Genomic DNA, 15247 nt, shown 5'->3' on the forward strand with positions numbered 1-15247 from the left:
AAACCCTGTCTCGAAAAACCAAAAAAAAAAAAAAAAAAAAAAAAAAGAGTGGGGATTTGTTCCCCCACTCCCTTGGGAACAGAGTATCTACATAAATTATTTCCAGTGATACACTTTTACAGATGAGGAACCTGAGGGCTAAGTGACTGACTTTCTCTCTCTCCCTCCTTACCCCCCTCCCTCCTTCCCTCCCTCTCTCTTTCCCTTCGTTCCTTCTTTCTTTCTCTTTTTCCTTTTGGAGACAGGGTTTCTGTGTATATCTCTGTTGTCCTGGAACTCGCTCTGTACAACAGGCTGGCCTCGAACTCACAGAGATCTGCCTGCCTCTGCCTCCTGTGTACTGGGATTACTGGCGTACATCGTCATACCTGGATGTATGTCTCTGATGTTTTTTTTCTAGTCTGTTGTGTTGGTAAGGCCAGGTTAGGCATGGGAAAGCTGGATCTTACTGGGGAAAGATGCCTTTTGCAGCACAATGCTCTGCTCTGTAGCATTATTCATTTCCTAAATATTTATCAAACCTCTTGACCGAAGCAAGGAACTGCAATCTATAGTTGTGTCTGTAAAATGAAAGCATGGGAACTTCTGAGCAGGGTTGGCTCTTGTAACCAAACCACGGGGAAACTTTGGGAACTTCCGATGTCACATCTTCAAGTCACTGTTTTCTATGACAGAATTCCATCAAGAATTTAAGTTCTTATTTTGTTGTTATTTTTTGTTCTTCCCGAGAAAATGTTTAGCTTTTCTGTGAAGGGGATAGCTATTTTCTTATTTGTGTTTATGTAAAGGTTTCTTCTCAGAATCACAGTTCTTAGTTCTTGGTTAGAAAATCCAGAAGTGAAAGTGACTGGGAATAGAACAGAATTGAAAGTCGGGGCTGCAGCGAGCGCTGAGATGACAAAATTTACATCCTCACAGTTTCCAAGTGAGTATCTTACTTTGTATTTATTTTGAGACAGTCTATGTAGCCCTGGCTGTCCTGGGAGTTACTGTGTAGACCAGGCTGGCCTTGAAAACAAAGTGGTGGTGCACGCCTTTAATCTCAGCTCGGGGAGCGGAGGCAGGTGGATCTCTGAGTTCAAGGCTAGCCTGGTCTACAAGAGCTAGTTCCAGGACAGAGAAACCCTGTCTCAAAAAAAAAAAAAAAAAAAACCCAAAATGAAAAGAAAAGAAAACATAGAGACTTAGCTACCTCTGCCTCCCAAGTCCTAGGATCAAAGGTGTGTGCAGCAGAATGGGCCACAGATGTTTGAGACAGGTTTCTCTGTGTAGCCCTGGCTTTTCTGGGACTCTGTGTAGACCAGGCTGGCATTGAATACACGGAGATCCATCGGCCTCCTGCCTCCCGAGTGTGTGCCACTACTCACTGTCCAGCCAGATGTGTATTTTTAATACACCGTGGTAATTCTACGTGCAAGCCAAGACACACTTCTGCTGTGGCAAACAGATAATGGTCAATTTCAGTGTACTGGGATGTGTACAGTTAGAGACTTTGAGTTACTTTAGAAAAATTAAAGACATATATTTTAAAAATATGGGTTGTATACTTTAGGTTTCATGGCGTTGCTTCTGGCCTGTGTTGCCGGAGTCATTTACTTACTTACTTTTTGACTGGATCTAAAATGATAGTGGTCTTTTTTAATCTGTAGTTAACACTGTTTTCCATGTGACTCTGAGGCCGGAACTAAGTTTTGGAATAATGGAATTTTACAGATTAAAAAAAAAAAAAAACCAAAAGACCAAACCCTGAAATTATTTGCCGTGAGCGTGCTCTGGAGACCTCAGGTTCTCTGTTGACAATCTGTAGGAGCTCCTGATCTTCAGCACTGGGGTCGCCTGGTCAGGACCGTGCATGCTGAGAATTTGTTTAACTTCTCTTTAGACTTTAACATAGTTAAAACCCAGTTTTGGTGACATTAGGCTGGAACCAAAATGGGGTGGTGGTATTTGTTTTAGACTTCCCTTTAAGGGCAGGGCTGAACACTGAGATTCTGCCCCTGCCCATTCATGGTGTGAACCAATGAAACTTGGAAATGCCCTCTCCTCTGGACTCCTGGGCTGCTCTTCCTGGTTTGTGTCTGGCTTTACCCAGTCTGTCCCTTTCTGAATGTTCTTGGGAACAGTGAACTCTCCACCTCCTGAAGTTTCAGAAATGGCAAACATCTGGTGGCTGCAGTTTCCTCCGTGCCAGCAGCTTGGCGCTGTGTGATATTTAGTGCCGATTGCTGTGGATGCAGTGTTTGTCAGGGCTGAGATGAATAACCCGGAAGCCGAGCATTGGAACCCAGCACTTGCTGTTCCATCCGTGGAAATGGTAGCATTCCCCCCCCCCCCCCATGGTGTTTAGAATATTCTAAAAGATGTGACCAGACCTTTTAAAATAACAAGATACATCAGGAAGCCGAAACTAGTGTCTACCTTTGGTGGTCCATGGGTTCCTGAGTAAGGAAAAAGTGAGCAAGTAAAAGAAACGGGAATCCCAATTTATGTTTTTCTATGAAAAACTTGGTGACTTTTACCATGACTGAATGTTTGGTGACTAAGCGATTGATTCTGAGCTCTAAAGAGTTGAGTGTGTTTACACAAGCCAGTGTTGAAATCAGTTCTGAGCACTGGGTAGGAAAGACTGACCAGTTGCCCGTGTCCAGAGTAGGTATTTGTGAAGTGCTCTCTCTGACTGCTCTAGCACTGGCCCTGAAACTGGACGTTGTGATTCCGTATGCCTGACTGACTGCCTTGGAGAGGATATGGATTATTTCCTTCCTCAATTCCAAACATTCTTTGTATGAGAGCTAATCTTGAGAAATCTTTCCAAAGTCTTTGAGATGAAAATGTCGTAGTTTAGACTCACAAGGAGCTTTTACAGTTTTGTCTCCTGGAAACATTGTCACTGCTAAAGGTGCACGAACCTGCCAGGTTGCTTTGTAGGCTCAGGCGTGGTGGGCAGGTGGGTGTGGGCGTTCCTGAGAGGCCGAGGGTAGGCTGTGTGATTGCACTCACAGGAAGGCATTTCAGGCTTCTTTCCACAAAGTGACTAAATGGAGTTTATTCTGTGTGGAGGATTTTCCGGACAATAGGAGAAGAGCCAGCTGCCTCTGCTACTCTGGAGAGATTAATTTGTCTCCCCCAGAAGATACCATCTAGTTCTTAGATTTGTAGAATTGAAGAATTATTCTTTTTTAGAAATATTTTCTAATTGCGTATTTATTTATTTTGTGTGCATATGTGGTGGTCATAGGATCACTTTCAGGGGTCTGTTCTCTTCTTCCACCAGTTGGGTCCTGAGGGGACCGGACTTGGGTTGTCAGCCTCCATGGGAAGAACCATCTTGTCGACCTGGAACGTACTGTGGAGTTTAAGGTGGCCTCGGATTCCTGTCAGTCCTCGTGTCTCAGTCATCCTAGTGCAAAGATTACAGACAGGCCTTTGTCACTGTGCCTAGGTGTTAAACTTCATTGTCGATCCAATGATTGTATTACTGGGATGGAACTAAGGGGTTTTGCCCCGCTGACCCCTACTGAGCTGTAGTTGCCGATTTCCCTGGATCTTTGGTTTAGTTCTGAAGCTGTCTACCCAGAGTTAGTCTTAGATCCTGGAAGCTGGGGATTGATTCTTACAAGATTTCTGCTTCAGACTGTAGTTGCAAGTCATGGGCCGTTGTAATCAGGGAGCTCCTATCTCCTTCTCCGTGGGTTCAGCTGTTAGCTGAAACTCTACAAACCAGCTCACCATTTTACAGTCTGTAGCACAGGAACTCCACATGGAGAGAATCACAGAATAAGGTTTGGAGAAGGGTCTGGGGGTGACCCGAGGGGTTCAGTTCAGAACCTCCTGTACTTAGGGCTTCACAGTAATTCTGTTACACAGACGTGCCTATTAAATGGTCACAATGACTGCTCCAGTCTCTAGTCCTTCTGTCCCTTTGTAGGTCAGGGGTTGGGGTAGAAACAGTCCTAGCTGTCCTGGAACTCCCTCTGTAGACCAGGCTGGTCTTGAACTCAGAGATCCTCCTGCCTCTACCTCCCGAGTTCTGAGAGTAAAGGCGTGCGCCACCACTGCCCTGCTGTGCCTTGGTCTTTTGTGTGGAAGCTTCTGGGCCTCATATTCCTATCTAGCTGGCTGACTGAATGACCTTTAAAAGAACTTTTCCTCTTGTATTAGCTTTCTGCTAAAAGAAAAAACAAACAACCCTCCCTCCCCCAAATAATAACCAATTCATGAAGAGAAAAGGTTTGTCTTGAAGATTTGGAGATTTGGAGGTTCCAGTCCAAGATTGGTCAGCCTCATTATTTTGCTCTTATGGTGAACCAGTCTGGGCTTGAGCGCAGCAGCAGAAAGCTGCCCATCCATTGGGATATGGAAGGGAGGAGGAAGGGGCATCCCTCCAGGGGCACACGGCCTGACTCCCACTAGATCTCAGCCCTTACAGGTCATTCTGCTTCCCAGTGGTGTAAACGGGGGACCAAGCCATGACCACACAGCATTTTGAGATGCTTTAGACCTGGTCTCTGGTCCCCTTCAGGTCAGCATCCAGCCGCTGTCCAGGTATTAATTACATTTAGTCAACTTATTTTTTTTAAATAAAGAACACAGGCTTTGCCTTTATAACTGTCAATGCGGCTCTGGACTTTCATTCCAAGCAGTAGAAGGAAGGAGGGAAAAAGAGAGAGAAGATAACCAACCAACCACAAAACCTCATCTTTGTCATGTGATGCTCACCTGTAATCTTAGTACTTGGGGTTTTTCAGTTGCTTCTTGTGGTGGTATTCAGAGGTGTTGCTAACGAATCCTGAGTAGTTAGGAGACTAAACTATTCTGTTTTTTTTTTTTTTTTTTTTTTGACTGTGGCATGCAAGGGGAGCTTTGAAGGATGAGAGTGTTTGTGGGTGCTGAGGGCTTGGGGACTGAAGATTCCACTTGAGCTTTGGCGCCTTCAGACTTTTAGTGAAGCTTGACCAGAATGGGAGGAGTAAGAGGACCTCACTACACAAAGGAGTGTGGGTTCGTTTCACAGAAAGTAAAGAAATCAAAGTTCTGGCTTAGAACTTTTCCCGGGAGCAGCATGTTCAAGTTCAATGTATCTCAGTGCCGTGAACGTTTGTAAGAAATTGTCATCCTGTCTGCAGCCGGACGTCTGCTTTCAGAAGATGAAGCTGATGCACAGGCAGGAGAGGGAAGCTGCTTTTCCTGGTGTGATGGGAGCTTTGAGGCAGTGAGTGACAGATGTCAAGGGAAGAGCAGATGCCCATCATGCTGAGGAGACAGTGCTGAGCATGGCTGGTTACAGCTGGGTACACAGGAGACCTGAAAGGCCACGAGGCCTCGGGTTTTGAAGCAGGGTGTCTGGGAGACAAGCTTGGTGCACCCATCCAAGAAATCAGGCCTGTGGCCCAGTTTCACTTTTGCTTCTTACTGACAATGCGAATGTGAGTATTCCCTTTACTCCAGTCCCAACTTTCTCATTACAAAGCGAGTCTGCTGGAAATCTCTGCTTCCATGAAAACAAGCATTTGAAGTGGTTAAAAGAGGGTTCTGGGGGTCAGTGCCGTGCTAGGACTGTGTTCCCAAGGGATGAGGACTCAGGCGACCTTCAGGACCTCAGCCCCGCAGTTCTGGGATTCTCTCCCTTGACCATTTCCGCATCAGACCCTTGTTTTCTCCTTTCTTGTCCTTGTGGAGACGAATTCTGAATCTGCCTCTTTCTGTTAATCCTGGGTCCGGTTACCTTTCCCACCGATAGCCACGCCCCTTCCCATGCACCCATCAGCTCATTTTCATAAATTTCTTCACCGTTTCCGCAGAGAGCTCTCACAGCCCTTGCCTTATTCCCCAGTAGCCAGCACAGGTACACAGATGGAAGGGAAGCGGCCAGTGGTTTGCTCACTGGAGAGTGTTGTGATTAGGCTCCTCCCACTGAGTCGCCCTGGTGCAGGGATTGGCCACCACGTACGTCTGCATTGAAAGATTTGTTGCCTCCTCGTTTGTATAGTGAAAAAAAAAAAAAAGAAAGATTTGTTGCCATCTGTTTTTTTTGTAAGTATGAATTTATTTTTCATTTAAAAGTAGGGAATAGCTGGGCGGTGGTGGCGCACGCCTTTAATCCCAGCACTCGGGAGGCAGAGGCAGGCGGATCTCTGTGAGTTCGAGGCCAGCCTGGACTACAAGAGCTAGTTCCGGACAGGCTCCAAAGCAACAGAGAAACCCTGTCTCAAAAAAAAAAAAAAAAAAAAAAAAAAAAAAAAGTAGGGAATAAATTCCTATGCTTTCTTATGTAAAATGCGTATAAAAGAATACAGTGCCCAGTCACCCCACCCCTGTGTTCTCTCCTGGGGAATTGTATCATTGAAATCTTTTCTCTCTGTGAAACACACACGGCAGTACAGTGATGGTGTGGACTACTGAGAGACTAATCCATCTCGACTATTGTTCCACCGCCACCACGGATTCCTTGTTCTTCGTGGCCGTGCGTGCTGCCTTTTTCCCTCTAGGATCTCCAACTTAGCTACCAGTGGATACAGTTAAAGTTCTTTGCAGTTTTCCGCTGATACGAACTATACTTGGTTATATTTTCACTAGTTAGCTTCACGTTACTGCAACGTACCTAAGATAATCAGCTTACAGAGAGTGTAATATTTTGGGTCACGGATTTTGAGATCTCAGTCTGTGGTCAGGTGGCTTTGGTCCTGTGGTGGGTGCTGCCAATTATGGCAGGGAGCACTTCCTGCAGCAGAGAGTCACTTCTCCCTCAGCGAGAAGCCAAAGAGGACACACCTCCAGTGATCCTGCTCGCCCTGCCCCCCGCGGCCTCTTAAAGCATCACTCTGGGGGACAAACCTAGGCCTGAAAGAGCACCCCAGATCTAAACTTTACTTGGTAGAGGCAGGAGGGTCAAGGCCAGCGTGAGACCTTGTCTGCCCCCAACCAACCACTGCAAAAGAAGAAAGTGTCATATCGCATATCTGCAAGTCTATATTTGGTCTGCATGGGGAAGTGGAACGGTGTAGAAGGCATGCGCATGCGCATCTGTTGCCCAGAGATGGCCGGGTCGGCATCCGCGGACGGCTTCTGCCAGGTGCGCTGCTGTCCGCAGAGTGCCTGCCTCGCCTCAAGATGATGTTAGCCCCCTCGACAGGAGTTTCATTACGTTGGTTTTGTGCACAAGGCTCTTTCCATGTTTGAGTACTCTTTTGGATTATCTATTCATGCTCCTCCCCAGTAGCTGGGATTTTCTTGGGAATTGTGAAATTGCTTTGGTTGCTAGAGTTTAAATATTTTCCTCAGGTTATTTTCTTCCTTTTGCTTTGAAATTGGCCATTTTGTTACAAAGTTTGCCTTGTGTTTTTTTTGAGACAGAGTCTCACTCTGTAGCCTAGGCTGGCCTTGAACTCAGCATGTAGCCCAGGTTGACCTCGAATTCAGTGTTGGGACGGTGGGTGAGCTGCCGTGTTCCGCTACCGAGTATAATTTTAAACCATTAAAAATTTTTGTACTCCTTTAAAAAACTTCTTAAATTTTATTTGCTTGTTATCGTGTGTGTGTGCACGTGTGTGTGTGTGTGTGTGTGCGCGCACACACGTGTGTGGTGTAGTGTACAGATATAAGCATGCTACAGCACATGAGTGGAGGTTAGTGAACCACTTTGGGGTATTGGTTTTCTCCTTCCTCTGAAGGTCCTAGGGAGGAAACTCAGTTTGTCAGGATGTGTGACTCAGTTTACCCACTGAGTGTCTTCCTGACCACTAAAGCATTTTTATGTAGTACCTTATTTTTCTCTTATTGCAGCTAAGTTAATTTTGTGTCTTTACTAGATTTTTAAACTTAAGAAGTTTCTTTGGGTACTTTTTTTTTTTATATACCAGGCTGGCCTTGAGCTCACAGATCCACCTGCCTCTGCCTTCCAAGTGCTAGCATAAAAGGCATGCACCACCACACCCAGCTCATTTCAATATTTTTAAATTGATGCTTAAAAAATTAAAGAAAAATATTTTAGCAAAAACATAAAAGTTGTACATATTTATGGGGTACTGTGTGATGTTTTGACATAAGTACACTTGTATTCTTTATGATGACATCAAAAATTGTCTTGTAGCTTTTCAAGATTTATACTGAGCCAGGCATGGTGGCGCGCGCCCTTAATCCCAGCACTTGGGAGACAGAGGCAGGTTGATCTCTGTGAGTTTGAGGCTATCCTGGTCTACGTAGTGAATTGTAGTGAGATCTTGGTTTTTTTTTTTTTAAAGATTTATTTATTTATTTTATGTATTTGAGTGCTCTGTCTGTATGTACAACTTTATTCCAGAGGAGGGCAAATGGAAGAGAAAGGCAGGTTCGAGGAGAAACACCCGACCTTCAGAGGCATAGCCATGGCAAAGCCTGTTTCAGGATTTATCAGTTCTCAGGAAATGGCGTCATTAAACTAATTCTCAGGCTGATTTAAGGTTAAGCAGAGTTAAGGTTAAAGTTTCTAGTTGAGAAGCTGTGTGATCCATCTGTGCCAGTGAAAGTGCTCAGGTACCAGCAGAATTGGCTTGTGTTTCATGGCCGATACATAGTTGGGTTAAGTCTGTGACATTGACTCTTGGCACGCTTGCTTAGGGCTGGAGGTCTCCAAAGCTTTCATCTCTCAGAATTTCCTCAGGGGTCCTTCAGGTGGGACTCAGGTGGAAATTGCCACAGTGCCCAAGGGGCTTCCCTGTTTTTGAAGGGTCTGACTTGACACTGAGGCTCATATCCCGCCTCAGTGATTGAATGTCTTTGCCTTCTTTGGAAATGTGGGAAACAAATTTTATCCAAAGTTTCATTTTCTTCCATAAAGTTAAAACAAACGAACAAGAACCCAACTTTACCTGAGCTAGCCTGGGTCTTAGCCCTTGCCTTACCTGCCAGTGAGCATGGTTCAAGGCGCAGAATGAACGCCTGAACCCAGAAGGCAATGCAGCTGGGCGTGCTGAGTGCGGCCAGAGAATGAGAAGGCATTTCTAATGCAGACACTGGAGAAACCTCATAAGGTCTGTGCGAGCAGCCAGCATGCCCGCGGTGGCTTTTCTATCAGTCCACGAGCTGAGATTGGTCTTTACGTCGTTAAAGGGCTGTGAGCAATCAGTCCACGAGCTGAGATTGGTCTTTACGTCGTTAAAGGGCTGTGAGCAGGCTGGAAAGAAACCTGCAGCAGCCCATGTGCCCGGAAAGCTTAGGAGTCACGCTGAGGCCCTTTCAAGTCTGCAGACCCCTGATCCTCTGATACTCAGGGAATATAATTGTATTCCTTCCTATGAATAGTTAACATTTTTCCCCTTTGGCATTTCATACCCATACTTAAGTGACCTTTTTAAAATGGTAATATGTTTTCTGTTATGGATATATTACCATTTGAGCATGTTTATTGATTTTTGCTTTTTAAACAGTACTGGAAAATTTTGGTGATCACTAAGCAGTCAGTCCTTGCTGCTCATCTTACTTGTGTCGACCCTGACAGAGGCTGAAATGGTCCGTTCAGCCAGAGCTCTCTAGTTATCCCCTGCTGTGTAACACCTAAAAAGATTAGTGGCTTCAACCAGTGATTTTGCTGCTAAATCGGCAGTCTGGCTAGGGCTTTGTGGAAACAACTTGTGTCTGCTGGGTGTCACTTTTGGAGGGTCAGAGGCTGCGGGTCTGGCTGCCTCCTGGGATCAGCTGGGGCTGAGAATGCAGTGAGGTCCCTCTATGCAGCTGCTTGTCCCCTGTGCTGTGTGGTCATGGGATTCCTAGGACGAGTATCCCAAGCTGAGGGGGGAAGCCATACTCTAACCGTTTACGATTTCGTGCCATCACATCACGGAGCATTCTTTGGGCCACAGAGACAGACCTGCCACGCGTGACGGTGCTGGGAACACACGGTACGCTTCTTCATTGTGGTGTAGCAACATCACACTGAATTCAGGAGAGCATGGCCACGGGTGCACCTGAGAGCTACGTTTGGAAACTAGTCTGCCACCTTGGGGAGCGTTTGGTTTTCATGTGTTTAATGACGGTCATAATTGTGCATTCTGTTTGCGTGTTCATTGACGGCTTATTTCTTTTCCCACGGCCTGCGTTTTTGTAGCCTTTGCCTCCCCTTTGCTGGGCCTTGCATTAGCAAGTGGTGTGTGCTGTTGGTCTGCACTGGCTCTTGTAAACTAAACACATTGGATTCAAGTTTGTCCTGGAAATATCTCACTGATGACTTGAGAACCGTGTTAGACGTTTTGTTGCCGTTATACAGTGTCTAGTGGGACATTCTAATTGTCCTCTGTCTGTCCTTCCTCCTCCTGTTCCTTCTGGTACAGTTTCATGGAGCCCATGCTGGCCTCAAACTGCTTATCCCCACTTAGACTCTGGCCACTGTGTCCAGCCTGACAGGAGACCGAGAGGGAGGTAAGATGCATTGGACTCAGAAGTTTTAGTCCACAGTTCTAGACACCGTTGCACCCACGGCTGGCCATGCTTATGGCTGCAAAAGTGTGCGGCAGAAGCTATTCACCTCATGACAGACCGGAAGCTGAGAGAGACAGGACGGAGACAGGGATGAGACACCCCAAGGATGTGACCTGGTGACCTACTTTCCGGCTCTACCTCCTAAAGTCCCCAGAACACTTAGAATACAGCACTAGCTGGTGACCAAGCCTTAACTAACTATATGGATCTCTTTGGTGGCATGTCATTCTAAACCATAATGCAAGTCATTGAAATAGCCCACGGGATGGTTTTGTTTGGTGACGGTGGGGATCTGTGAGTTTTAAATCTGTGATATTTAAGACACACAGTCCTTTTACTTTTACAAGAGTGCAGGAAAGGGGTTGGTTCTCGGCCCCCCTGGATGAGTCTCCATCAGTGAAGAGGCACACAATGACGATGCTTCAGTTCCTTTGGGCCCCGTTATACCTGAGAAGCCAGAACACCCCAGGACCAGGAAGGGAAAGGTGGCGCATGGGGGACAGAGGAGCCCAGTTGAGTTCTGTCACTGCTGAAGTGGCTTTGGGTTTCTGTAAGTCTAAGGTGTGACCTGACTGACTGTAAGGCCTTGTGTGCTGTGTTGGTGCTGGCTTGGTGGCTTGCGACTGTCATCTCAGAGCTGTGGCTGAAGCAGGAGAAACTCCCGAGCCCTGGGGTTGGAGACCCACCTGTTCAACATAACCTCGGCTCAAAACCAGACCAGACCAAATCAAATTATTTCTTTGTACTTTGCTACTAAGTAGTACACTGTGGGATTAAAAAACAAACTGTCTTTTTGTCTGCAGAGTTGGAGGTGTAATTGCAGACCTTGGGAGTGGATGTGTTAGGCCAGTAGGTGCTGTACCACCGAGCTACGGGCCCAGCCCTCAATAAATTAGTTAACAGTTACTGTACTAAGCCCTTTCCAAACCTGTGGTCTTTGGCTGACTCATAGGGATGAAATTACTGTGAATTCATAGGGTTGTAATTGCTACTTGTTGATAAGATCTATCCAGAGCCGATGTGTTAGTGGAACTGAATCCCAGTCTGGATTCTTCTGTCCCTCCCCTCCTTCTCCGACTGCCCTGTGACAGAGCGGCAGCCAGATCTCCAGTCCTTACACTTCTGAGCTTCAGGGCCAGAGCAGTAGGCTGAGTCATCCCCTCCAGTCCCCACTATTTATCCTTTGAGTGCTGGGAATTGAACGAGACACGCCAGGCAAGCACTCTGTCCCTGAACTCCATCCCCAGCCCCCTGCATGTCTTCTGGCTGGTCCTGGAAGAGTTCAGACTGCAGAAGATTCACAAACAATGATGGAGTGTATACACTTTATTGCGGAGTTTGGGCTGTGTTTTCCATTGGCAGTCATGCAGCAAATGTCATGTGATTGTTGCTACAGAAGATGTGTGTGTGTTCACGCGCATGCACTAATATGCACACGCGTGTTTAATGCCTCTGCTATGGCTAATGTGCAGAGGTCAGAACAGAACTTTAGATAGTCGGTTCTCTCCTTTCATCATGCAGGTTTCCGGTGTTGAACTCAGGTCATTGGATGTGGTGGCAAGCGCCTCTACCCACTGAACCATCCCACCACCTCCCAGTTAAAAGTGAAGGAGTTAATGAAACAGGCAGCAGGGAGTGGGCTGTACTCTAGGGTATGAAAGGAAAGCACGACAGGCTGCTGGTAAGCGTGAGCCCTGGAGATGTTCATGAACACATCTGGAGTCTTTCATACCTAAGTATGCTTGCTAAGGAGGCTTGCTAGACATGGGCCTTCTTCTCGAGGAACTGTAGACTGTACACAGGGAGAAAACATTTGGCTGGCGTGTGAATGGACAAAAGTTCTAGGCCCTTTCAGCTGATTTCCTGCAAAGCTGAACATGGATGTTCCTTAGGAGAATGGGCTGTCATCAGGAAAGGAGGTATGAAGCGTGTTTAACACTGAATACTAGGTGCCTATTAAACATTGATTCATTGTTGTATGTGAGTCTGATGTGTGTGTGTCTGATGTGTGTGTGTGTGTGTGTGTCTGTGTGTGTGTCTGATGTGTCTGTGTCTGTGTGATGTGTGTGTGTCTGGTGTGTGTGTGTGTCTGTGTGTGTGTCTGGTGTGTGTGTGTCTGTGTGTGCGTGTGTGTGTCTGATGTGTGTCTAATGTGTGTGTCTGATGTGTATGTGTGATGTGTGTGTGTCTGGTGTGTGTGTCTGATGTGTGTGTTTGTCTGTGCGTGTGTGTCTGTGTGTGCGTGTGTGTCTGTGTGTGTCTGTGTGTGTCTGATGTGTATGTGTGATGTGTGTGTCTGGTGTATGTGTGTGTCTGTGCGTGTGTGTCTGTGCGTGTGTCTGGTGTGTGTGTGTGTGTCTGTGTGTGCTTGTGTGTGTCTGATGTGTATGTGTGATGTGTGTGTCTGGTGTATGTGTGTGTCTGTGCGTGTGTGTCTGTGCGTGTGTCTGATGTGTATGTGTGATGTGTGTGTCTGATGTGTATGTGTGTCTGTGTGTCTGTGTGTGTCTGGTGTGTGTGTGTCTGATGTGCGTGTGTGTCTGTGTGTGCGTGTCTGATGTGTGTCTAATGTGTGTGTCTGATGTGTATGTGTGATGTGTGTGTGTCTGATGTGTGTGTGTGTCTGTGTGTGCGTGTGAGTCTGTGTGTGTGTCTGATGTGCGTGTGTGTCTGTGTGTGCATGTGTGTGTGTCTGATGTGTGTCTAATGTGTGTGTCTGATGTGTATGTGTGATGTGTGTGTGTGTCTGGTGTGTGTGTGTGTCTGATGTGTATGTGTGTTGTGTGTGTGTCTGTGCGTGTGTGTCTGTGCGTGTGTCTGATGTGTATGTGTGATGTGTGTGTGTCTGGTGTGTGTGTGTGTCTGTGGGCACGTCAGGGTCGGGGGACCGCTTTGTGGAGTTGGTTCCCTCCTCCCTTCGTGTGAGTCCTGGGCACTGGGCTCAGGCTGTCAGACTTGTTCAACAAGCGTTCTTTCCACTGGGCCATCATGCTGGCCTCTGCTAAGTCTCTAAGAGAACTCGCTCTGAAGGGCGAACATGATACGCCCAGGCTTCAGCATGTTTTTCTTTTCTTTTGAGAAACTGTCTTCACATGTAGCCCTGGCTAGTAGTCTAGACTGGACACAGGGTGATCCTGTCTCTTGTCTCCCAAGTGCTGGGGTTGCAGGTGTGTGCCCCGTGCCTGGCTCTGCCAGTATGCCGTGATCGGGCTAGCTCTTCAGCTTGTCTTCTAACAGTCAGGGAGAGAGAGAGAGGCACTACAAACCAGAGTTCTGCTCGCGCAGCTTTCGTGTTCCCAACATATGACTCCACATAATTCAGTGACACTGAAGGACATCAGCCTTGATTAGCAAATAGAAACTGGCTGGATGCTGTCTGGGGGCTGTTGGCTGGAGCAACCGGCAAGTTACTGCTTTAGATTTTTTCCTTCTTCTGTGGCTTCTTGTAGTTGTACAAATGATCTGGCTTCTAGGCTGAACAACAGGGGCATATATGCTTGTCATGACTACCTGAAGCCTGTGGGGAAAAACTAAGTCTCCATTTAGTTTATGTTCCAAGGATGTGAACACTCCTGCATGTGGATTTCACTTACATAGTTTGTGTGCCTTTTCACTTGGTAAAGCTCTTGCTACCCTAGCATGAGGTCCTGGGTCTGGGTCCCAGCAGCCATACAGAAGCTAGATACTGTGGAATGCCCCTGTGGTGGTATGCTCCTGTAGTCCAGCTCTGGAGAGGTGGAGACAGACAGACAAATCCCCAGAGCTCGCCAACCAGTCCGTCAGGCTGAATCAGTGAGCCCCAGGTTCAGGGAGAGACCAGGTGAAGAAGTGGTTGAGGAAGACACCATTGATCTTTGGTACCCATTGCACACAGGACTAAAATATTTCATGTCTGTTTCCATTCCGTGCTTGTGACTGCCTGCTAACTGAGAAGAGGAAGGCATGCATCCTGTATGGCGGGTGGGGGAGCACGATGAGGCGTTAATAAGAGACGGGGTTATGTTGTGGGCTCAGCAAGCAGTGCCTGGGGCAACCCGTCCCGCGCCATTTGTTTGTTTATTTATTTATTTATTTTAAACATTTATTTCTTTATTATGCATACAATAGTCTGTCTCTGTGTATGTCTGTAGGCCAGAAAAGGGCACCAGACCTCATTTACAGATGGTTGTGAGCCACCATGTGGTTGCCGGGAATTAAACTCAGGACCTTTGGAAGAGCAGGCAATGCTCTTAACCACTGAGCCATCTCTCCAGCTCCTTATTTATTTATTTATGAATGAACGGATGCTTTCAAAGCATAGAGCACTGACAAGCTGAATGCCTGTTCACTGTGGTTCTGTTTTAGCGGCGTCTTCGGCATCTCCGGAACATTGCTGCTCGGAATATCGTCAACAGAAATGGCCACCAGCTCCTCGATACCTACTTCACCCTTCATCTGTGTAATAATGAGAAGATCTGTAAAGGTAAGGACTCAAGCCTTGGTGGTCTCCACTTTGCTCTGTTGTAACTGGAGTGGTTGGTAGTGCCCCTCTCTCTCCAGCTATGCTTTATGAAAACATCTCAAGCAGGTGATGTCTGTTAGAGACATGGCTGTGGCAGTTCTCTGGGAATAGACTGTCGTTGGTAAGTTTGTCTCCCCTTTCAAATACTGTTACTATTCTGGTTGCTAGGTGTAATTGCCTCGACGGGTCACCAGTCTAGGGTTGGTAACCGTCTGGCAGGTCAGTTATTCCAGGGTCCCGGAGAGGCACTATCTGTAAGATAAATGGGCTAGGAGAGAAGAAGAAGGCCATGCT

General features: G+C 46.7%; 1 protein-coding gene across 1 annotated transcript in view; it reads left to right on the plus strand.

The window, feature by feature from the left end:
- Positions 1–15247, plus strand: part of Uvrag (UV radiation resistance associated) — a 224483-nt gene that overhangs the window by 8456 nt on the left and 200780 nt on the right. Inside the window, exon 2 of the mRNA XM_005357528.2 lies at positions 14797–14914. Within this exon, the coding sequence (XP_005357585.1) occupies positions 14797–14914 (118 nt within the window). The remainder of the gene's footprint in view (positions 1–14796; positions 14915–15247) is intronic.

Source organism: Microtus ochrogaster, chromosome 22, assembly GCF_000317375.1.
Source record: "Microtus ochrogaster isolate Prairie Vole_2 chromosome 22, MicOch1.0, whole genome shotgun sequence".
Taxonomy (NCBI): domain Eukaryota; kingdom Metazoa; phylum Chordata; class Mammalia; order Rodentia; family Cricetidae; genus Microtus; species Microtus ochrogaster.